General features: G+C 35.2%; 1 protein-coding gene across 5 annotated transcripts in view; it reads left to right on the top strand.

The window, feature by feature from the left end:
- PRR16 (proline rich 16) overlaps window positions 1-26,213 on the top strand; it is a 245,662-nt gene that overhangs the window by 199,042 nt on the left and 20,407 nt on the right. For 4 of the 5 annotated variants that reach the window (XM_037802231.1, XM_037802233.1, XM_037802235.1 and 1 more), the window contains one exon: window positions 8,316-10,940. In XM_037802231.1, coding sequence (XP_037658159.1) covers window positions 8,316-9,071 — 756 coding nt within the window. In that variant the 3' untranslated portion in view covers window positions 9,072-10,940. Of the gene's footprint in view, window positions 1-8,315; window positions 10,941-26,213 lie in introns of those variants that run through there. The other variant, XR_005211488.1, reaches the window with a different exon arrangement.

The following is a 26,213-nucleotide window of genomic DNA, read 5'->3' on the forward strand; positions in this document are numbered from 1 at the left end:
TAACAAATAATGTGATCTGGCAGTGAAACACCAAGTTGTACCCTGTGTGTGACGACTTGTTTCAATCCTGTCAATAGGTCACTGGGATGGATGTAGATAAAGATGATACAGATAGATATAGATACAGATACAGATATGGATATAGATATAGATTTAGATATAGATACAGATACATCATTTTTTTTTAAATTGTATAATGTCAAAAAAGAAAATCAAGTGTGTGAGCTATGAATCTGAGGCCAGGGCAAATTGCCCCCTTTTGTTTCCATGCTGGAATAGCCCCCACTGGTGACTCCACTACTTGCTGCTTCTGCTCTGTCAGGCTTATACTCCATCTCTCCCACGGAAGGATCTGACTGGGTCTGCCAGTTGCTAATATATTGTGCCTCTGTTGAACAGAGCTCTTGTACTTGAATTCAGCCACTGAACATCGTCAAATAGCTCTGTCAAGGTAATGTTCTTAACTATCTTTTTCTCTTGGTAGAAATTCCTGTGGCTCCCATTCATTTCTTTCTTCAGTTCTTTGCTGCTGATGCTGCATATTTAAAATGTAATTGTTTTCGTAAGTCAATCTTAAAGATCATAGAAAAATTCATAAATTTTCTGGTACAGGTTAAAGTTGTAGTTAAATTCCTCCTTTCTCTTCATTAAATTTGTAATTGATATTCTTGTGATGGAGGATTGTTGATGAGGAGGCCCTAGAGAAAGATTCACTCAAATTAAAAAAGGTTTATCTTTGTTTTTAAGGCAATTGAACTATATATTATGTGATTTTTAATTAAACAAGACAAATAGGATTTAAGAAAATGGTGAATACATCTAGAGCTACATGAACAAATATTTAAAGTTAAATGTACAATCAAATTACCTTAGTTGTACTGGAATCTGCCTGAAACGTCCACAATGCCAAGCTATAGAGCATGGCTTTAAGAGTCGGGTAATAAAGGAGGAGATTTCCCCCATTCTCACCGAGTCTTTATTTCTGTCTTCTTTTTTCTCTACGTAATCCATCTGGGTTTGGTGGGGCTGAAAATCAGACCCAAGCTAGGGAAACTGGGGAGGGATCAAAGTAAGGGCAAGAAATGACTTTTCTCTCAGGGTCTGCATTCATTCAGTTCCTTCATACAACAAATTATTATTGAATACCTACTAGGAGTTTCTATGATTCTCTGCCAGGGAAACAAAGATGGATAGACAACTTACGTGGTCTGAGGGGAAGCACACATAGACAGATAATTTCAATGAGTTTGTAATGCTGAAGGGGCAAAACACTGTGCAAGCATAGGAGAAGGAGCTCCTAAAATTTTCCTTAAAATTATAGGAAAGAGGTCTCTTTCCTGAAAATCCCACTGTAGTAACACCACTACAAGTATTTTTATTTTTACTATTTGAAGTTTAATATTTCCAAAAGTAATGTAAACTAAATCTCAATTAGCACAAAAAACTTAGATCAGATAGCTTATTTTCTTCTAAATCTGTTTCTCTATTATGAATATATTTAGGGATATTGTCTCAAATCCAAAAGTGAAGTCATGCGATTCCTAAGTCTCATTTATTATTATTCTTAATTACTCCTCATATTATCATAGCTGCCTTATATGGAAGGCTAAGTAAATCCTCCTGGAATCCTCAAACACAACATCTACCTAAGGTTATCCTTTCTTTAAAACTCTCTTTGTTTTGCCTTCATTATAAGATCCTCTGTGAACTTGAGTAGCTATAATTACTTGAACAAATGACCCAGTTTTCACTTTTGAGATGTACATGTCTCCTTTGTACCTTATGCATAGGTGAACATTCTTAGATTATGATAATCCTCTGACTGATTGATGTCATGCTATCTTTTCATCTCCAGATATCTGCCAAAAAAAAAAAAAATGTCCCACCAGTCCTATGTTTTTTCATTTTGTTTTCCCTGTAATTCCTTCATGACCCTGGCTAAGACTCCTTTAATTGCAATGTGATACCTTGAAATAGCTTACACAAACCAGAAAAGTATAATTATAAGGATACAGTAGATTTCTTGTCTTGCTAATTTATTCATCTCTCACTTAGCTGCAAGAACATCTAACTGGCCAAGTAAATAAACTCCAGCTCCCTTCAACATGTTCTTCATATGGCAACTGAAGATTACTTTTTAACTTCTTTCTAACTTTATTTTTCTAGTGTTCAATATTCATTTTATTTTCAAATTATAAAATATTTCACACATAACAGAAAGTAAATAAATAAATACAACAAATGCAACTGAGACTTTTGAAATGTAACATTTTGTCATAATTACTTTATATCAAGTTTTAAAAGAAATAAAATGTTTCAGTTATAGTTGATACCTCCCAACATCCATTCCTCTTCTTCCTTACCTGAGGTAAAAATAATACTGAATTTGGTATGTATTATTTATTTTCATGTTGTGCAAACTAAATCCACGTATTTGTATATAAAAACAATATACAGACACTGAACATATCTTTTAATAACTTTTTAATACTCAACATTATGGTTTTGAAATTTATCCCTGCTGATACATATAGCTCTAGTTAACTCATTCTAACGACTCTATGTAACTTACCCAGTCACTTACTGATGGATTCTGAGCTGTTACCAATTTTTAGCTATGGTAAAAATTTTTTTAAGAAACCCTGCAAGAAGCATCCTTGTGCTTATGCTTTCCAACCCTTTGCACATCTGTTATGGTTTCTCTAGAGTAGTCTAAGCTGTGTTCCTAAAAGACTAGATCATGGTACATACTCTATCCAATGTATAATGTATTGTCAAAAATTGTCTTAAAGTGGCTAAATTTACATTTCTACTGGCAATGTGTAAATTTCCCATTTATCTACATCATCACTAACAATTGGAATTATCAGATTGTTTTATTTTTATCAAACTATGGAGTGTGAAATGCTAGCTCATTTTTCTTCAGTTTGCATTACTTTGTTTACTAGTGAGATAGAGCATATTTTCATGTTTTTTGCAAATTTCATATTCATCTTATGTGAATTATTTTTTTGTAAACTTTCATCCATTTTTATCTTGGTTTGTTATGTATTATATGCATAAATACACACATATTTATATATATGTACATGTTATTCATATATGCATGTATTACATACACATACATTTGTTTATTGTATGTAAAATCTAACAAAGATACATGTGTGTGAATATTAAAATATATATATACATACACTACATGTATATATGTGTTTATGTGTGTATATATATATATATACACATACACACAGAGAACTTTCAATTCTCATTCATTTATTGATTCATCTAAGTATTAATACAATACTGTTTTGATTAAGAAAGATTTAAGCTAAGTCTTTTTGCTTGGTATTAACACAACTGCCTCAGGTTTCATTTGGTTATTTCCATCACTTTATATTCAAACTTCTTGAGTTTCTTTTTAACAGCAATCACTATTTTTGAATAAATTATTTGAATTTATTTGCATATGCTATGATTTCTGATATAGTTGAAGTCATTTGTTCCACTACCTTATGGTAATTTTTATTTGCCACACTTTTTATTTGTTTCTAGTTTTCTTCTTTACTATCTTTTTGAGATTTATCAAATAATATTTACTCACTTCTTATTTATTATGTTATTTCAGAAGCTGTAATTTTGAATCTTTTGTTTCAGTAGTTGCTCTAAAATTTTTCATGTAATTTTTACTTAATAAATTCTAAAGTTAATCAGTATCTCCATCTTCCTCATGCAAAAAATACAGTGACATAAAAATGCTTTAACTTTGTTCTCCAATCTCACATGTTAATTTTTCCTGGTATTTTAGTTCACATTTTCTTTCTCCTCTCTTAAATCAGTCATTAGTATTTCATATTTTTGTAATCAGTGAATACTTTGATTTACCTGCTTAGCAGTTTCTTTGTTCTTCTATGCTTCTTTCATCCCAGTCCTTCTTTCTGCTTGTTTTACTTTATATTGAATTGTCACTTGATAGTACTTTTTGTAATGAGCTGTAAGAAGTATATTCTCAATCTTTATTGTCTAAAAATTTCTTTATTTCATGATCATGTTTAAAGAGTTAACTATATTACATTTCAAACTATTTTCTTTCAGTATGAAATACATTTGCAAATTTTCTTTAGGCCTCTATTGCTTAAATAGAAATCTGTCAGCATAATTTTTGCTACTTTCTAAGTATTTGTCACTCCTTTTTTGTTGAGTATAACCTTTATCATTATTTTTCTGTGTTCTGTAAGCTCACTATAGTATTTCCAGATGTGGGTTAGTTTGTATTTTCCTGTTTGAAAATCTTTGTACTTATTAGAGAACTCTTCAGTTCTGCAAAATACTAATTTGTTGTCCTTTTGAATATTGCTTTTCTCACTTATGGAACTCTTAAATTTATGTGGTACTTTATCACAGTAAACCAAGGTTTCCAAGCTAGCTGATACCTAGCTCTCCAACCTCCCTCTCAGAGTCCTCCAGCAGAAGGATCTTCTTTAAATTGCACACTTAGTGCACTCTTCTGTCAGAGGACCTTTATTTTGCTCTGGTCTCCTACTGGAAAGCTCAAACCACTCCTCTTCTAACAAGTGATTCCAACTCATCCTTTAGGAATGCTTCACCGACCTTTCTAATGAGGTCTTATTCTCCTCTTTTACCACCTTGCAGTTTTCATTCAGAGTACTTGGAGCAGTTGCACTTCATGGTTATTTGTTTGAGTATGTACTTATGTCAAGCCCTTACACTAGATTCCCTGCTCTATGAAGGAATATCCCTCTAGGAGAAATTATTTTTTGCTGTTTGTTTGTTTGCTTTTTATTTATTTATTTATTTTCTTGGGCATTTTGGTGGCAACCAGGAAATAATGTAGAATCTGAAGACAGCCAGGACCTGTCACAGAACCAGGGATTCACTCACGCAGTACATATTCATCTCTGAAAAGCAGCTTCACTTCCCTCACATTAGGCCAGCTTTCTGTCATTTGCTGTAGGTATTTAATAAGGCCAAAGCCGCGGGTAAACTCTTCAGATGAAAGAGCACACAGTGCCTATGGGCCAAAGCTGTCCCTCCAGCTCTCACAGTCTTTAGGTGTCCTCCCCCTTTGACTTCTACAGCAATTTCTGGCCCAGAGCTAGAGAGCCACCAACTCTGTGGCTCATTTATGGATAAATCCTTTCTCCCCTGTTTTCTTCTGGAATAATGGAGCCAATATGACATTTTCAAAGTTGCAATCTCCTCTAAAATCAAATAGGAAAGATAGTGCTTTTGCTCACACTCGAACCAAAGAAATAACTCTTACTGCATCTATTTAATAACTGTTTGCTGAGTACCTTCTAAGTGCCAGCCACTATATTAGGCCTTAGGATGCAATAGTAAACAAAAATAAGAAAATACTCTGTGCATATGGGGATTATAGACTAAGGGGGAAATAGTATCTCAATGCTGATACTATTTAATATAATTAAAAACTGATGTGAGTTCTTTGAATGAAAAAAAATATGATTGCTCATATATACCAAATTAGCATGTCCTATAAAGGATATTGCAGTTGGACAGGGAAGGTTACTTCACGAGCGACTTCTGAGCTAAGATTGTAAAGAAGACTAGGAGTTATTTAGTCTAAGTTGAGAGGGAAATGCGTGCCAGGAAGAAATATTAGTATGTGCAAATGTCCTGTGGCAAGAAACACAATTATGAGGGTTTAAAATTAACCACAGATGTATGCGAATAGAAAAGAAAAGGAAAACTTGAGAGTTGAAGATGGAGAGTTCTTTAGGAGTGAAAGGCAATGATTTGCTAAAGCTGACTTGTACTGGCTAGCAAGGACCAACTGTTAAATTTTCAGAAATTTGGGGTTCTGGTTTTTCAATACAGCCATAATTAAAAACAAGACTGTATAAACTTATACTTAATTATATTAAAAACAAATGTTTTCTAATTATCCCTAATTATTCCTAATTGCTTTCGTATGTTTTCTTATTTGTGATCCCGAATGTCTTTATGTTATCTGTATGGTAGAATGTCCTACTGTTCATTTCTTCCCAACTCCACGTTCAGTGATGTCACATTACTAATCTGATATCGGCTATGGTGGAAATTTGCACCATGGAAATTGGCAAATGGTTCAAATCAGGACTTTTTTGTTTGATTCCTGGAGAGCCAGTTGTTAAACATGCCAGCACACCACTGAGTGAGATTATGCAGGATCTTGGAGGTCTTATTAAGAACTGGTGGTTATCATGGAGAAATGAACAGTCATTGAAAAGTTGTAAGCAGAGGGCTGTTTTAAAAGATCACTGAGACTACAGAGATGCAAAAGAAGCAAGGTGACTCTGGATGGTCCAAGTGGTAGACAATGGTGGCTCAGACTAGGATCACAGAGATGAAAATGGGGAGAAGTAAATAAATTCAAAATATACTTAGGACCTAAAATAAACAGGACTTGTTCTCCAGGTATACTGGAGAGACGGTGAATGAATGAATGGTATCAAGGACATATTTTAGGTTTCTGACTTACTCAAATGAGTGGTTGGTGGTACAATTCACTAAAATAGAAAACACTAGAAAAAACTCAATTAACTGGAGAACATGGGCTATGTCTTGGGCATGGTGAATTTGTTGGTCTTTTAGATACCCAAGGAGAAGACTGACCGTGGTAGACTTGGCATTTATGTTACTGAAATGCCTCAAGGGGAAAAAAGTAGACCTTCTAGATATCCTCCCCAAACCCCCCAACTTCTGGATGTTTATGATATTTCATTTTGAGCTCAATTCTGCCACTATGTGTCAAAGAGCCAGCTTCTGTTGAACAAAACTTTGGCCTGAATAAGAAAAGAGGGAAAATTCTCTAGATGAAAATGCATGGAATGAAAGGATTTGTCTTCTTACAAAAATAAACCATTTGTAAAGCAACCTGTAATTTTTCCATCTTCTTATATGCATAATATTTATGCGTGTAAGCCATGAGAACAGCCTCTGAGATCTCTGACTGTGGGAGGCATAACTCACTGAGGGCGCCACCTCTGTGCTCTGAAATCCAACACTTGAGCAGAGCCCCTGTTTCCCACACGGTGCTCCTTACCAATAACTGAACGCAACAGAGATACAAAGTCAATCCTGTTATAGGGGGTATCAGAATCTCTTGACAGGCAAACCTTATGAGATTCTGTGCCAAGCCTTGCTAAACTTTCCTTAGAACTCCACTGTCTAAGATGATTTCACCCTATTTTCCTGTCTTCACAACCTCCCTCCTTCACTAGGGGTCTGACAGCTTTATCAGATTCCATATCTCTGCCTTACATCTGTGGAAGGACTTGAGTTTGAGATTTGCTGCTCCTCTGCAGTGATAGCAGACATATGCTTTGTATTAATGTAGGATTCTGTACCCCAGGGGGTTCTCTGCTCCCTTCACCATAGTCAGATGGCTTTTGCTACTACCTCCCACAGTTGCAGGGTATCTTTGCTAGTGTCTTGAAGGTGGGAGAGTTTCCTTTCACTCCCCCAACAATTTAAGGCTCCTGCTTTGCGAGAAGGGTCTGGGGGTGGGTGGGGGGGTAAGTGGGTGAGGTTTTGCCCCTTGTTTGCCATCAACAGGGACTCTTACTGTGTCCTTCCGACCCTCAATCTCTCATATGAGAGGCCAATGGAAAAGACACAGTGCAGATTTCACTTGTGCCTGGGGAGCCCAGGGATTCTAAACTGTCACGAAAGTGCATATGCAGCCTTCAAGAGTTCTTCAAGGCTTCTAATTTTTTTTTTTTAACTTATTTTCATGGCTATTGCCTCTTTTTTCCTGTGATTTGCCAAAGGTGAAAAAATTCTTGTGTCCTGTGCTTCCTCAGAAGGCTTGACACTCTGTGCTTCAGTTCATCTGGTTGCCACGTGAACTCAGTTCTCTGAGGTCTCAAGACAAGTAATGATTTCACACATTATCCAGCTTTTTCCCATTTTTATGTTGGGAGCTGTATTTTCCTGTAGCTTTCTACAAACTAGCAGAAAGGGAACTCCTCTCCTCTTGTTTGTAAAAATCAGTTATATTCCTGCATCAGGATTCCATCTTCGATGAATATAGCAGAATCAGGAATTGATCGTATGCATCAAGTTTATTATATTCTAAGCATGTCGAATCATTGTGTTATCAAACAGTTGGTACTTTGGCTTTTGATAGCTATTCTGTAAATTTATTGAATGAAAACATTAAGCCACAATGGAAGGCACAATTCAATATTAATCATGTCTCCCAGAGCAGACTAAAGCTAGAAAGGAAGAAATTGTATCTACTGTATCTTGTTTTATGTCATTCTTCAACACAATTACCTTGTCCCTTCCACCAGGTGGTTGACCAGATTGATACTCTGACCTCCGACCTGCAGCTGGAGGATGACATGACTGACAGCTCCAAAACGGACACCCTGAACAGTAGCTCAAGCGGCACAACAGCCTCCAGCATAGAGAAGATCAAAGTGCAGGCTAATGCACCTCTCATTAAACCCCCAGCACACCCATCCGCTATCCTCACGGTCCTGAGAAAGCCAAACCCTCCACCACCTCCTCCACGGTTGACACCGGTGAAGTGCGAAGACACCCAAAGGGTGGTTCCGACTGTCAATCCTGTAAAGACCAATGGCACCCTCCTACGGAATGGAGGTTTACTGGGTGGACCGAACAAAATTCCAAATGGGGATATCTGCTGCATACCCAATAGTAACTTGGACAAGGCTCTAGTTCAGCCTCTGATGCACAGACCTGACAAAGACAGGTGTCCCCAGGCAGGGCCTCGGGAACGAGTAAGGTTTAATGAAAAGGTGCAGTACCATGGCTATTGTCCAGACTGTGATACCCGGTATAACATAAAGAGCAGGGAGGTCCACTTACACAGTGAACCTGTCCACCCACCAGGAAAGCTTCCTCACCAAGGCCCTCCCCTCCTTCCTCCACCCCATCTCCCTCCTTTTCCACTAGAAAATGGGGGACTGGGAATAAGCCACAGTAACAGCTTCCCTCCTCTCAGACCTGCAACTGTGCCTCCTCCCACTGCACCAAAACCACAGAAGACGATCTTGAGGAAATCAACCACTACCACAGTGTGATATATGCCATTGAAAAAAACAAACTTTTTTTTAATTTCTATATTATACACATAAAATAAGTAATGAGCACTTTCTACTCAAGCAATAAAAAGCCCAAATATATTAATCCTGCATTCAGCAAAGTGGCATAAAAATCGCCTGGTAAGTATGCAGTACATTGTTTATGTCCTGCTTATGCATTATTTTAAATGTTTCATCATCAAAAACCACAGAATAATAAAAAATCTGAATATGTTGGTTTTTCAATTGACCTATGATAACCTGTGACATGCAGATTTCAAATATCTTGGTTTACTATAAGAGATGGGATTAAATTCATTTTATTCATACCTAACATCTATGCATTAATAACATCATACTCTTAACTTTGATCTAATGTTTTTTAATAAGAAATTTTAATACTGAAGGACTATTTTATTATTTTTTTCTAGAAATGTTTGCCACTAGTTTTGCATTATTAAATGCAGAGGACAATACCAAAAATTATTTTCTATACTATACAATTATGATTATATGTTAAGCTATATATGTAATACAATATTTTGGTCTTTGGAAATGTTATTGTGATAATAAACTATAGTAAATAATGGCAAAACCAAATGCTTCTCAAAATCAGAATGAAGCAGTGATTCATTTACTCCCCTGTGGATATTCATTAAAATGGATAGCATCTTTGACAAGGTTTGGAGAAGACCACAATGAGTGTATGTCAAAAGTTCCTAAGGTGAATATCGTAATCCATGCCATAAATAGAAATGTACACATTTGTATATTATAGACTTCCAGTTTGGTACTTCAAGGACCATCTATTGAATCCCTCCTACATTGCCAGGCCATTTAGACCCTCCTAACATTCACCATTCCTCCAGGAAACACCATAAACCAGTACAGAGACGCCATGGGATGTTTTACCTTGTGCACCAGCAAGCTCCCTGCCTCCCAGAGGAAACCCACATTTACAGGACAATCCAAGGGGATACTGAAAATGCTGGTAACAGGATGCTTTCAGCATTGGCTTTAAGATGATTACCCTCATAGTTGAAAGATGCCATTATTCTTTGTCATTTCATAAAAGAAAGAGAGAAAATCTTTTCCTCCTAACATCTAATAAAAGTCTTTCTCTTTGGTCTAATTTACTAGTATAGGTCACCTACCCATGTCCAAGGAAAGTCCCCAGCCACACTGGTTTGGATGATCTGATGTTATGCCCATAGTTATAAATGAATTTATCTCCCCTTGAGTCATGATGAGGTCAGGTGCATGCCTGAACAAAATTGTTCCATTAAGTGGGAAGAACGAGGGTTGCTGGTATCCAGTCAGAGTTGTCCGTTATTCCTCCAAATCCAATTGAGAACTGCAATTTAGTAGATGGAGTCATCTTTGGTGGAAATTTGTTTGTGGTTCAATTTAATAAAGAATGCTATGACCTTTTTGAATATTTGTCTTTTGATCTCAAAACTTTGTTTTTATTCTACTGCAGGGAGATAGTCTTCAAGCGTATTTCTTCATTGCCTTTTTCAGGCTATATCATGATAATTTGGAACACTGTTTTTAAAACAACTTCTTATTAAAAGATTATAATACATTTGTGTCAGAATAAGAGAAAGAAAATAGGCTTTATTTTGTTAAAGGAACCGTCAAATGAGTAAAAAATAGAGGATGTCATGTTAAATGTTTACTCAGCATATATTTTGTTCGATATGTGTTGGTCATGGAGATGATGCAAACAGAATGAATTCACTTTTCAGAATTTTGCAAACTGTAAGACCAATAATCAAGGAATGCTATAATCTAAAATTTATAAATTGTATAATCTGTATGTTTAATGAATATGGGCCAGGTAAATAAATAACTTGTTGAATACCAAAATGATGTATCCATTTAGCTTTGGTATGAGTAAACACAGGATTTCATCATTTCTCTAGGTTTAAATAATTATTTCTTTCCAAAAGTCGATGCAGTATTATTAGAAGACATTCAGTTTTCTCCCTTCAGACCATATTCTTCCCCCAGCTAGGTTCTGAGACCAAAATATCACCTTATAGTTTGAGATCTTGACCCTTGTCATACCTGGCAAGCAAACTGGATCTCAAAGTAGAGCTTCCTAGCAAACATAAATTATCTACAGAGCAGATCACTTGCTTGCAAAAAAGTGGCTGGTTGAATCAGAACATGGAGCCATATACATAGAAAAAACCTCTGAGGACTAAATATACCTCTCTCCTCTAAGTATAGATAAAACTACCCCATGAAAGACTATCAATGTTCTGTTTGGTGGTGTATACCAAAACTATAGTACCTATTTTATCTAACATGTACATAAATAACAATTACCCTAGAAAGTTAATTCCCAACCCCAAAATATTATATTGACTTTACTCTCTTGTTACATTTTATTTATTTATAATCAACATTAAATATTAGGTTATAGCAGTATTGGGACACTCATTTGAGCTTATATGCTCCATATGTTACTTCTTTTTCATTAATGGGTGGAATAAATTGTACCAACATGTTTTTCTCCCCAAATGATAATTTTGTAACATTCACTCAAACTTAGTTACATCTTTAAGGATACATGAATTTGTAAAACATGGAAATCAATTAACATAGAATGTCATAATATTTGCCTGGTAACTTGTAATTTAAGAATCATAAGTGGCACTGCAGTTTTTGTAATCAGCCAACATTGCATTCAAAAGTTAAATTCTGAAGTGCAAGTTTGTACATCATCCATTAAGGCATCATAAAACATGGTACATCTTTTTCCCTTTCTGAAAAGCCCAAAGCAGAATTGCTTTCCTTCACTCCATCAGAGCAGGTTCTTTTTTTAACACTATGTATTTTTAGCACTTTTATTTACACAGTTAGAGAACCACAGAGCTAGTGTCAACAGTCCTTTGAATGTAGTATTCCTACAAAATTTAAAAGAGTAATAGGCTGCTTATGACAGCATCCTTCCTAGTATAAAGAAAGAATGTATATTTTCAAAGATGGTACTCATTAATTAAATAGAAATAGTAAAGGTTTTGTCTTTTTAATTTAAACACAGATTGTCCTACTTCTGTAATAACAGGTTATTTTATCTCTGCTGATGAAGGACAGAAAGAAAAAAAAATTAGCCAAAGTTCTCTGCCACCTTCAATAGTTATTTGAGGAAATGAAACTGGTATTTTAAGTCAGGCTTCAGCTAAATAGAAAAAATATATCTGCACAAAAATACATGGGCATGCAAAAAGAGAAATTTATCACTCGTCCAATTTGGTATTATTATATTCACACCTTCCCTCATTAGTTTAATAATATACTGGGGGAAAAATGAGTATACTATTAGCGGAAGTGGTTTAATTAACCTAAAATATCTTGTGTTTGAGTTATGTATGCCCGTGCAGTAATTATTTGATAAGTCACTGTGTTTTACAGCTTTCTCTGGGCACATCAGTTAGCTTGGCCAGAACAGCAGCTACACATGTTTCTGAAACTATGCAAGAAGCTTTATCTATGTGTTCTAATTATAGCTCTTTTTGGATAACTCTGTGAAGAAAAGATAGTATTTCTGCAACTAATTGCACTGGGAGTGGTGTAATCAAGTCATGAATCACAGCCTTGACTGAATTTTTTCCCATGGAATATGTGCTGTAATGCAATACCAATTCTTATAATTGTCCTGGAAATTCGTTTCTTTCTTCTAATTCTCTGTTGGTAGTACATTTTGCGCTAATGTATACTTAAATTTGTAGCAAGAGAGACTACATTATAATGTGCTGTGTTAAAATACCAATGATTTCTAAGCGAGGAAGTGATTTATAAGCAATAAAGGTTGATAACAACCATATCACTTAGGTAAAATCTGACAATTACTAGATATTATCACAAAATTACGTGATGTTTTCTGGGTTGATGTGTGACTATGACATCATACTTAAGTTCTTAGACTAGATGTTTTAGAGTTTAGAATCACTCAAGTTGCATGATTCTGAAGTAATGACAGATAAGATGCCACCATTGGGCACACAGCAGTGTAGAACATAAAACTGCTGTTAGCTGCATCTTAGTGGAGCAGCAATTATGTAGGATGCAAGAAAAAACTAAAGTGGGACAAGCTTGGCAAATAACCTTCTCTTTAAGATGTAGTTAAATCAGCATGGGATATAGAGTTTGTGTGATGACAAAGGGAAAATAAGGATGAACTATTGCTTTTAATTTATGACTCTTAGAACTGATCAGAGATAGGTAGACTAATAATGTTAACTGCTATGTGAAATTGTATATGCATTATAATGTCTCCAAGTCTCATAGGAATGTAGAAAATAAGTATTATTATTCTGAATTTCAGGTTAAGAAACCCAGGACCTCAATTTCAGAACTTAGCCTAAAGTCACCCCCTTAGGAAGTGGTTGGGTTGACATTCCAAGGCCAACATGGCTCTGCATGATTTTTCTTCTCCCGGCATCACCATTTTCTTTGTAGCCCTGAACTTTGCAAATCTTTCCTTTATTCTGAACAGGTATTTTGATGCTTGAACAGGGTTATCTAATGTTGTTTTGACATTCTTAATGTGTTTGATCTTTGCATAATATGAAAGGGATTTCAGGCAATTTAGCTACTGTCTAAAATGAATGAGCTGCTGAATAATGCAAGCCTAATTTTCTCTTGTACTATGCTAGTAGCTTCATCTTTCAGTTTTTTCTCTAAGTTCAAAGCTGTCAACTGTTTGGGGTTTTTCCCTGATTTTATATTAATGCCATTTGACCCTGAATGTGTCACTACTGTTCTGTGGTCTTTCATCTGTGAGTTCCATCTGTTTAACATTGACCCTGAGAGCTAAAAATAGCAGCCCCTCCACTCTGCAGAACCTCTAAAGAATAAGAACTTTGGAGCTCTGTCTAATAAAAACACTTCCATCCTTTAGCTATTAGACTATAGATATGATTTTCCACTGTTTAATAATGTGGTTGTGAATTCTCGTAATCACCAGCTAAAATCAAACAACATATGCCCTCAAGTGGGTTAGGAGTAAATGGTGACAAGACATGATATTTAACTCTTTTCAAGGGCTTACTTTACGCCAAACATTCTTGAAATTTTTTTGCATATAATATATTTCCATCTTTACATTGTTTTTCCTTTATAACAATCCTATGTTTTAGACATCATTATTTTCCACATTTTACAAATATGGAACTTTGGCACCAGAAGTCTTCTGCCCAAGTTTGTAGAGCCAGTGAGTGGTCAAATCAGAATTGAAAGGCAGGCCATCTTCCTTCATAGTCCATTCTCTTTACTATCACTCAGAACTGCTTAGGAGCATGGGCCCTACATGTGTCCATGTAATCTGTGAGCTAACAGTCATCATTTCACTGGAACCTTCCTGAGGAAAGTCGGAAGATATGGGAAAAGTAATTGTGTTTCTGTGTTAGTCAAGATAGACTAGGTTGGGTTGCAATAGCAAATATCCCCAGCATCTCTGAGGCATCAGAGTTATTTCTTGCTCACTTAAAGTCTACTCTGGGTCTGGGATACTCAGCAGTCATTCAGCAACACAGGCTGCTTTGATTGTTTGGTCCTACCGCCTGGTCACGAGACCTCTTCCAGGACTACCACAACAGAGGAAGGAGCACCTGGAGAATCATACAAGCACTTTTACCACCTTAGCCCTAAACCCTTCATTGGCCAAAACTAGTCACATGGCTCTCCCATGGTTCCCATTTGCCCAGAAAGAGAAGGACATCTACCTGTAGGTGAGCACAAGCCATTGTGAGCACATACCCACTGTTTCCTAAGGGATAAATTTTTGTTATGTGTATAATTTGAATATATTATAGAATTTATAGATTTTCTTAACTTTTCTTTACCTATTATCTGAAGTTCTTTAATATTGCCAGAATTAGGAAACTATTTTTATTTCAAGTAAATACGGAGAGTAAAGAAGTGAATCTAATAATAGCCCTGCTAAAATCTTAGGGGGGCAGGAATTGACAGCATTTACTAAAATGAGGTGAGGACTTGTATTACCACCTTTAGCTATCATATTTGAATTCTGTCTGAGAACACACACTGACCTATATTATGGAGTTAGACATATCAGATTTGTATTCTAAATTTTCATTGATTAAATTTCTGAATGAAGAATATTTCAGTAAATTAGATAACTATATGAATAATTGTTCCCCTAAGGAAAGAGAAACTCAATTGAAGGCATATATTTATTTACGCAGAATAGTCAAAGAAATCTGAAGACCCACTATAGAAGTTTAGAAGTTTAGATCATTAGCTATGTAAAATATCTATCCGTATCTATCTATCTATCTATCTATCTATCTATGATAGTAATCTGGAGGTTAGTATGTTAGGATAAAAACATAAATTCAAAATCAAAAGACCTGGGTTGGCATCTCAGTTTTCCCAACATTTAAGTATTCCTGGTCAAACTACTTAAAACTGCTAGGGCTTGTTTTAAAAACGAAGATAATGGTTCCTCTCTTTCCCACCTAATGGAAGTGAATTCCGGGTTCCCCAATCTTCCTTTGCAGTGTAAGGGGCGAAAAGAGTGATAACAGTAGACCACTGCAGTTGTGCAAACCCCAACCAACTTCTAGGGCCTCAGGACAAGCTTCAGCTGTTTTCCAGAAGCAAAGCTGAAAGGTAAAATCAGTGAAACAACACGGATATTCCAACTTCAGGAATCTACAAGTCCATAGCCTTCAGAGGTATTGACTAGACAGAAACACCAAATTATTTCACTCCATTCTTTGAATATGGCAGAAACAACTTCTGTAGTTTCCCTCTAGGGTGTATGTATAGCATGATCTAATTAATACTCTGTGCTTTGTTTTAAATTTCATTGTTATTTGTGTGAGATGAAAGCTCTTCCCCTGAGGTGACAGAGTGGGTTACACACACACAGTTCAGCTCACTTGTACAGTTTGTATAATCTGCTCCATTTATTTACTCAATTCCGACCCTGTCTTGGCTCATGCCTCTCTTATGATCACAAGGACAGATACAATATATATTTCCTTCTATTTAGTTAGTCTATTCCTTCACAAGGTCTTGGATTTTTACTTGTTGCCCAGGTTGCACACATTCTTTCTGATACAGTAACATTGCTGCATAACCTCACCACCACTGCCCAGTTCCCTAATATTTCCTTGTTCATTCCTCTGAAAGTTAACCATCTGCCCAACTGTTGATGTGAAGTAATAAATTGACAGCAATAAAACATCAAACAAATGGAAATCATGTTATTAGCTTGTAATACTTCTTGCCAGAATACCCATGTTCCTTGCTAATCTGGTGGATTATTTTGTATTTGCCTGGGTAGACACAATGATATTTTATTCATATCAATTGTGAAGTAATTATTTTACTTAGATGCTTTTGTAGCTACTACTATCAAGTAAACCTAATGATTTTTCTAGAATCTTGCCAGTTCATATGTAGAAGTCTCATTTTTAATATATTGAATTTTGTGAATTAGCGAATCAGGAAATGAAAATGATAGAAATCTGAGGTGACTGCAACAAAAAGCATGATTTATTAAACTGTTTTGACAGTGTAGTTTAGTTTTAATTATTTGTTGTAATACTTAATATCACGAGTAAATGCGTTTAGAAGATAATTTGTCTAATTAAAGTCCAATACCACCTGACCTCTATACATCTATTAAAAATATTTGTTCAAATGGGGGATTAAATCATCAAACTTTTGTATAAAGAAAGAATAGCTAGTTTGTGGTTAAAAAATCAGTGATTTTTTAAAAAATCTGACAAAGACTTAACTATTGCTTTACTTTCATTAAAGTTTATGATACACTGAGTATAAATTTCAGTAGGGTGCCTTTCAGAAGGACTGATAATTAAAGTCTTATCACAATAATTAATGGCTTAATTATAAAGGAATAAATGTTGCTAGTAATCATCAATGAATTATCATCTGGAACTATTATTTCCTACAAATTCATACCTTGTTTAGGAAAAAAAACAGAATATATGGATTTATTTTACATACGTTTTAAAACTCCTTATAGTTATATTTTTAGAAAATGATGGTATCTTGCCTGATATTTAAAACACACTACTGAAGTTCTGTGTTTTAATAGATTTCTTTTTCTAACTGGGCTCATTAACAGATATTACAGAGATGTACTTTCAAAAAGCACTCCTTCATCTGATTTCCAATAAATCTCCTAATCATACAAGCTCCAAATTTCAGCTGCATTTAACTTCTCTATCTTCTTTGTTCCTTTTATCCAAGTAATTTTAATTTTTTTGCCTACTCTTCTGTAATGTCATTCCCAATGACACTCTACAGAAAAGCTTTTATCCCCACACTTCTGATGATTGCATTTGCCGCCTGCCTGGTCACTGGACTTCTTGCGTGAGCTTCCAATCCATTCTGCAGATACCCAACTGAGAAATTTCCCTTTTATCATTTCATCTCCATCCAGAAATTTTGATGGCTCAGGATTCTCTGCTATTTTAAATTCTTAACTCCGGGCTTGGCAGTTCTAATAAAAATCCTTTCCAAGCCCACTTTTACAACCTTTCAATCTAGTGTGCTCAACAATGATGAGACTGCTGCAGCCAAATTATCTGATTACTGAAACTGCCATGGCTTGCTTGTTTCCTATTGGGCTTGTGGCACAGCCTGAAATAACTTCTCTATGCTATAACTTTGTAAGTCTTGCTCTGTAGATTTATACCTTTACCTGAACTGGGAAACCAACAAACAAACAGAGGTAAAATAGGCACAGCACAGGTAAAAATTCACAAAACAAGACATAGAGGATGTAAATAGGTATGTGTGTGGGGGGGGTGGAACCCAACTAGTAATTAAATAAATATAAATTTTAAAGGCATATTTTATTCTCTTAAATAACAATATTATTTGAAGGAATTATCTACCATGTCTACTTTCATCAAGAAATCAGGATGTAATAGTAGAAGGAATTTAAAACAATTAAATTCAGTCCCTTCATGAGTAGTTTAGAAAATTTACCTCTTAGTACCCCAAATAAACTTTTACAAATTCATACCCAGAAATGTAAATTTGCCAACTTAATGTTTAATATATTCCTATTACCTTAAAACAAGCAGTGCCTTATAGAAGACAAATTGCTACATCATGGTGTACTAGAATTAGAATCTCTGTACAGAAGAAGAAATAAAGTTGAGCTAATAATGTAAAGTATTATAACATATATAAAAAGTGCTCAGCAAAAAGAGGGAAGTGAAAAAATAATTGAAATAAAGAATTAAGCAATTTCTTATTCTTAAGTACAAAATCTTGTGCTTAAAAATTGATCTGAACAATTATGTAGTAAAATCAAGGTTATGCCCTAAATTAAAACATGAAGTAGACCTTTACCACTTAAATTAAGATTATAATTATCTCACCTTCTTGTTTACTAGTTTTTGTTATCTGCTTTTGAATTTGAATTTGAAGAGACACTCTATTTTTTTATCTTCATTTTATTGAGATATATTCACATACCACGCAGTCATACAAAACAAATCGTACTTTCGATTGTTTACAGTACCATTACATAGTTGTACATTCATCACCTAAATCAATCCCTGACACCTTCATTAGCACACACACAAAAATAACAAGAATAATAATTAGAGTGAAAAAGAGCAATTGAAGTGAAAAAGAACACTGGGTACCTTTGTCTGTTTGTTTCCTTCCCCTATTTTTCTGCTCATCCATCCATAAACTAGACAAAGTGGAGTGTGGTCCTTATAGCTTTCCCAATCCCATTGTCACCCCTCATAAGCTACATTTTTATACAACTGTCTTCAAGATTCATGGGTTCTGGGTTGTAGTTTGATAGTTTCAGGTATCCACCTCCAGCTACCCCAATTCTTTAGAACCTAAAAAGGGTTGTCTAAAGTGTGCATTAAGAGTGCCCACCAGAGTGACCTCTCAGCTCCTTTTGGAATCTCTCTTATTTCATTTCCTTTCACATCCCCCTTTTGGTCAAGAAGATGTTCTCCGTCCCACGATGCCGGGTCTACATTCCTCCTCGGGAGTCATATTCCACATTGCCAGGGAGATTCACTCCCCTGGGTGTCTGATCCCATGTAAGGGGGAGGGCAGTGATTTCACCTTTCAAGTTGGCTTAGCCAGAGAGAGAGGGCCACATCTGAGCAACAAAGAGGCATTCGGGAGGAGGCTCTTAGGCACAACCATAGGGAGGCCTAGCCTCTCCTTTGCAGCAACCGTCTTCCCAAGGGTAAAACCTATGGTAGAGGGCTCAACCCATCAAACCACCAGTCCCCTATGTCTGTGGTCATGTTAGCAACCATGGAGGTGGGGTAGGCCAATACCCCTGCATAGAGACACTCTATTTTGATTAACTTAAGGGGAATAAACCTTCCAGGGATGTATAGGGATGTATATAGCTGACAAGAGGGATTTCTGAGAGGCAGATCTGCCGTATCCCATGAAAATGAGGAAAATGTAAGCTCTAGCTTACATCTACATTAATGTAATGTATGTATGTAATGTATGTAATGTATGTATAATGTATGTATCCAGCTTAATGTAGATGTAAGCTCTAGGCACATCACTATGGTGATGTAGATGGGGACAAGAATGAGCACATCCTGCTGACAAGGACCTCAGTGTCATAAATCAGAGATAAAAATACAAGAGGTAAATACAATTTTCAACTGGAAATGAACAGATGGGGTCCTCCTTAAACCACCCAAAACTTGTACCATTTATTGGAACAAATGCACAGAGTTATATGGGCTTTCTTGCATTGAGAAAATTCTCATAATTTTTGCAGATAATATTCAGCATTTACATCAAATTTGTTTTCTAAACCTAGTAAACTGAAGCCTCTGTTGTTTTACTTCCTGCAGAGTGTGTAAATAAATACAGGCATTCTTTAAATGGTGTTTGATAAAATCTCTTTGGTAAAGATACAACAGTCATCTGATTTGTATTTGTGACTGAACGCATAGAATGAAAAATCAGGTGTAAAGTGTTTTACTGACTATTGTTTGCTCTGCTCATAGCTTTTTCTAGTGCTGTTATTTAATGTATTGTTCCATGCAAAGTTTGGAGAGCTTGGGGTGAAATTTGAAGGGAATATTTTTATGCCTATGGTTTGATATGGATGAATGCTTCCTTATTAATAGTTTAAAAGTGTGACATTTACTTAGCTTACATTGGAAAAGGTTAGTCCTCATAAATTTCCTAACCCATGAAACGAGGAAATCTATTCTGGATTTCTTGTAACCTATGGGCCAATATTAATGGCTGCCAATTACTTGATATACACTAATCCTTTAATAATGAACAGGGGAATAGAAGTGGATCTGGCGGTATGCAGTACCTTCAAGATACATTAGGAGATTTTCTGTAATGGGTTAGACACTGATGATGCACCTAGGGCTTATGTGGGCAAACACAAATTTTTTTAAGTGTCAAAATTCAAGACAGAGTTTAATATAAGAAGCTGTACCCTTAAAATAACACAGGCTCTTATGCTCCTTTCTGAACTCCCTAGGAAACTATTTCTAAAGAAGGGAGGGGGGGAAAAAAGCTTGAAGGTGTTGAAGAAAGATAAACGACACTTCCAGGTTTGAGTAGATAAGGCTATGAAAAGCAGAATTCCCCTCTCATCACTACTTCATCTGCTTGAAGTCCTCTTCTTTTCCCTCCTTTCCTGGCCTAGAGATAGATGCCAAATGTGAAAGAACGCAGAATTCTTTTAAATTTGGTGCTAATTATGCCAGAGAGAAGATGATTTTATTCTCAGGCAGAGATCCGCAAATCTAAAACAAATATGTTCTAAACATTCTTACCCTTTTACAGTCTAAACTAGAGCACCACTGTACTCAACATATTTTACATCTCATAAGCTTTATTTCTTTGCTTTCCTATATGCACTTATGAGGAGCTTAATCTTGCTTAAACATCAGAATCACCTGGGAGTCTTTGAATCCTGAGCCCCACCCCTGGACCATTTAAATAACAGTATCTTTGTGATGGGCCCAGACATCAGTATGTTTTTAAAATCACCCAGGTAATTCTATAATAATTACTAATAACACATGGAGAATGATACGTCTGATACTAATTATTTCATCCTAATTGTAAAATTAATACTGATGGAGTCTATTTACACCTCTCTTTCACTGTAGGTACAAAAGACAAGAATATCCTTAGAAATCTAAATTTTAAAAAGTTTAGATGAAATGTTAAAATGTTATTTCATTTAATGCAGTATTAAAATATAATAATTCCTGAGCTAGAGATCCATGTAAGGTAGATTGAAAGTGGGGAATATATGTCTTCCACGTATTACATTACCACTCTAAGATTCTGTCATTCACAGGCTCAATGTCTATTCCAAAAAGTAAAATTTGATATTAAATTGTGACAAGGACCAAAAATTTAACTATGTGTGTTCTAAGAATATTGATTAGGTATTAGTAATGTACGTAGGTATCAGTAAATCTAAGCTGATATAGGAATACAGACTGTTATTCTAATTTTATGAAATAATTCATTAGTTGTAGTTTTTATTCAGATTTGCTGATGGTGCATTGATGTTACTATATGAAATTTAATATTCTGACATTGTCTGAAATTTCGTATTCTTCATGGCATTGCTCAAAATCTATTTTTTGCAAGTCATGTTGATTAATTAAAATAGTGTATAACTTGGTATTTCCCCCCATGTGCTTTAAACAACTTCAAGTGTCGTATATTTTTCATCTTTATACTAAAGAAGTAGAAGTCTAATTTCAGTATACTGAAAAATTACATTCTTTGTAGAGTCTTCCAAATTATATTTTCAATCAATTATGTTTATTTTTTATTATCAGCTTATCTTTTCCACAGTAACTGTAACAATCTTCAAATTTTTTTTTTATTCTTTTATTTTTATGCTCATGGCTAAGGAAGTAAAGGTTGCTTTTTGACTTTCAAAACATAAGCTAACAATAAGGACATGATACTCATTGAAAGTGTTGAAATTCTATATTAAATATTAAAGATAGAAGCAGTTATAAAAATTTATTCACAGTGATCTTCCCTGGCCCTACAGTAATTATTCTTAGAAATAAATATTGCCAGTTAATATTAATAAACTTGAACTGGAGCCTGACATAGGATTATGTGGATAGAAATAAATTGTAAAACATATCAATCTAAAACAGAATCAAGTGTTTCAGCAAAGAAGATCCTGTTACGTCGATGACTGCTTATTGCATAAAAGAGAAAGTACCTTTGAAAAAAATCCCTTTTATCAAAAGTCCACATTGTATTTTTTATCATTCCCATTTTAATGGTTGCATAGTCAAGTCCGAGAAATGAAATCTAATTAAAATGGATAAAAAATGATCCTCAATAATCTTAGGAATTATTGCCATACAGACAAAAAAGGAAGAGACCACTTTCAATATTTATGAAAATCAAGCTGTGGCTTATATCTTACTCTTACTCAGAGACACTTGGAAGAAGGGCTTCTTTGGCTTAATTCTGGAACACATTTGGACCTGGATTTTGAGATTTTAGACTGGGTACTTACTGAACATGCCATCTCCATGTCTCCTGATATGAAGATACTCAGATATTCTTGCTTTTTGATTTTATCCTTTCCTAAAGAGGAAACCCATGATTTGGCTTTGGGTGCACAATATTTGCCCAGTTAGCTTGGAATCTGGTGTTGAAGACAGTGCATTTGGATTGGAGACCTTAAGTGTCCTCAGGCCAGGATGCAGCTGTCAAAGTCCTGTCATTATTATTGGCTCTAATGTGCAGCCATTCTAGGGCGCTCCAGGGATGCTGGAAATAGAACTTGCTTTTATTCCTTGAGTCTGTTCTTCCATAAAATTGCAAGGGATATTTTTTTTTTTGAAAGTTGTTTCACTGCCATACCATATCATACCATTCTACCTGATTTTTGAAGTGGATTTTAGGCTTTTCAAGGAGTTCTACTCAGAGAATTGCATTGTTTAAAAGGGAGTGGAATGGAGAAAAAGTAACATTTAGTGAGCAACCATTATTTGCTGGGTTGGGTCCTTTACATATGCTGTTTCATTTAATCCTTGTAACAACATTTGAAGTATATGTTGTTGCTGTTTTTCCCCCTTGTTACTTACAAAAAGACTGAGGAGATAAAGTTAATCTTACTTGCCCAAGCTCTCCCTGCTATTCTGTAACAGAGTACTTGACCATAATTCTGATCTGCTCCAAAGCCTATGGGCTTCCCAAAATACAGCAGTCGTGTAAAAAATAAGCAGTGATGGAGCCATATTGCATGATACACTCAAACTCCAAGTGAGAGGAAGCTGATGGTTCTCATAAGAAGTATTCTAAAAAAGTGAATTCTTAAATATTTTCCTGAAGCTCTCCCAGCTCATGTTGGGAAAGGATTATTTCTAAAGAAGTTTAGTTCATTTGAAACTATTGTATGCCACATGTTCTGTAGTTTTCAGCAATCTGAATATTTCATTGCCTTAAAAGCAGATGCAATTTAGGGAAGGGAGATACTGCCTGTCACTATTTCCAATAAAGTTTTCTCATAGGCTGCAAATTATTCTTTTAGGGTATTTGTGAAACAGCTTCCTAGTTTCTACTTTCTCTCTTAATTGAAAATTATTTGTTTGTAGGACTCATGAGTTAAGGCAGCATTTTTGGTAAGGAGAAGGAAAAGAGGTAAATAACTCTTCCAAAATTAATAAAGGGAGTTTCTTTCATTAGAGCAGTAAGAGAAATAAGGTTTGAAAACATTGTCAGGGACTCCGAATCACAGGGGCAATTCTATTGCACGTGAGAATTAGGCTTGGCTTCTGGGAAGCATCCCCGGGCTCAGAGCCATGTGACAAGCTGTGAACTGATAGCCTAGCCCAGTGAAACTTAAGTTTTCCTTCCCTATTGGTTACTGTTCAGTTTTTAGTTCCTAAAGATGAAGAAATAATATAAATTTCTCTACAAAGAATCAGCATTCTTAATAATATTTAGCATGCTTCACTTTAATAAAATCAGTCTTGATTTTTAACTTTTTAAATAATAGCTGTATTATAGTTACTGAATTGAGTAACTGCCAGAGTTTTACCTTCACCTTTCCCAGTCATGAAAAGTCACTGAAAAGTAGTAAATATTGTTCATTATACCTTGCTTTTAATCTTAGGATATATAAAAGACAAAAAAGGTTTCTAATCAAACTCTCTACTCATGGCTATCAGCAATTATCTCAGCTTTTCAAAAGAATAGTGATTACTTGTTTTACTTCTTTCAAAAGGGCCATTCTCTATTGCAAAAGCAGCAATGAACTCCTGGTTGGATTTTAATTGTCACGAAATTATTTCCTTAGGATAACTTGCATGAAATTATCTCAAAACACCTTTACTTGAATATGCCAATGTTCTGATAAACCTCAGACAGGAAACACTCAGAATTCTGTTATTATTGTTGAGGAAATAAAATGGAAAGTGTAAAGGATATTCTCTTGTGATTTTATGAAGTAAAAGAACCATTATCAAGTGCTGAAACACTAGGAGAAAGATTACTGTGGATTGTGTTAAGCGTGTATTTCAGAAACCAACCTTAGAGCTGAAAAGAGACCAGAATTAAACTAAATGCACATGCATAGCATGCAAATTTTTAAGAATTTTAGAAAATAGAGAGGGTAATTAAAGAAGGTGCAAGGCCATTTTCAAACACATTTAGTTTTTAAATTATCATTCTTTATAATCATATCCATAGGCCATTCTTGACTGATCAACTACAAATTATACCAATTCTTACAGTAAGTTTTTGCAGGGAAGATTTTATCATTGTCTGATCAAAATGCCTTTTGCACTTAGCACTTATTCTTAATCTTTGGCACATTCATTTTTAAAACCCCAGTAATTACACGTACTCTTAAAAATGATAGTCCATTTCTGGAAAAAAAAATTATAGTGATAAAAACAACTTTTATTAACAAGGAAATTCAAATAAAACCCTCTGATCTTAATATAATGTTTCAAAATCATGACTGTAGCCTAATTTAAATAGAATTAATTTTGATTATGGTTTGTTTTCACGTTCACAGTGATCCTTTCAAGTGGGTATATTTAAGTATTTTGCACTTCTAAAAATCTTTTCTACTTGTAGAAGCAACTAGCAATTTAGAAATACTCACAGCTATCTTGAAATAAGGATACTGTTCCTCCTACGATCATGGAGTCTGAATTATAGTTCCCTCTGGAGACAGTCCCACAAATAATGAAGTCTTCCAATGAAGTTTTTCCAACATATATTTTGGAAGGAAGCCTTCCATTTTACATTTCCTTGCATTGCTTTACTCTTTCAGGTGATTCCTTCAAATGTACTAAAGAATTTCTATGATTTCAGGAAGAATAAATTTCACAAAAATAAACAGTTTACAGCTTGGGACATGGATCATTTGCTTGGAGACTCAGCTCAGTTAAATCCTCATTAGCCCATCTGCCTCAAAATTCCTGGTAGTTTTCATCTATCCTTGGAAAGCTGTAGCCACAGGAAATCTCAAAGATGATTTCTGTCTTTTAGCAAGACCCAATATTGTTCTAATGCTAGGAAGTATAGGGTGTGATGTTTTAGAATTTATAGATTATTTGAATAAAATTCATCATTGAAAATGAAGAGTTGAAACCCTGGGGATTGCAGGGAATTTTCCCAAAGGTCTCCAGGTGTCCTGGACTACAGGAGTCTAGACTTATTAACTTCTAGTCAAATATTCCATTACACTATAGTTGCTTTTCCCTGTTATTCCAAAGATGGAAAAATAAATCAAATATGAGTTTTGGTGTAATAGATACATATCATAGGCCATTATAGAAGTGATTTAAGTGTGCTCATTGCTGGCCCAATGCAAAGTATATGTGGGTCAAATTCCTGTTTTTCATTTCCCAGCCTGCTCTCAGGTGACTGAGCAGGGAGTCAAAAACTCAGTTGCAGTTGAACAGGCTGGTGACGTAAAAGAAGTTAGCTTGTTGTATATCAGGAAGAAAATAGGGAGTGATGAACAAGAACCTTTGAAGACTCTCCTGGACCCTAACAACTTTTACCTTCAGGGATCCCTCCCATACAACATCACACCTGTTAAAATACTCCCATTATTTCACATTAAATAGAATTTATTTAAAGTTAAAA

The sequence above is a fragment of the Choloepus didactylus genome, chromosome 13 (assembly GCF_015220235.1).
Source record: "Choloepus didactylus isolate mChoDid1 chromosome 13, mChoDid1.pri, whole genome shotgun sequence".
Lineage (NCBI taxonomy): Eukaryota > Metazoa > Chordata > Mammalia > Pilosa > Megalonychidae > Choloepus > Choloepus didactylus.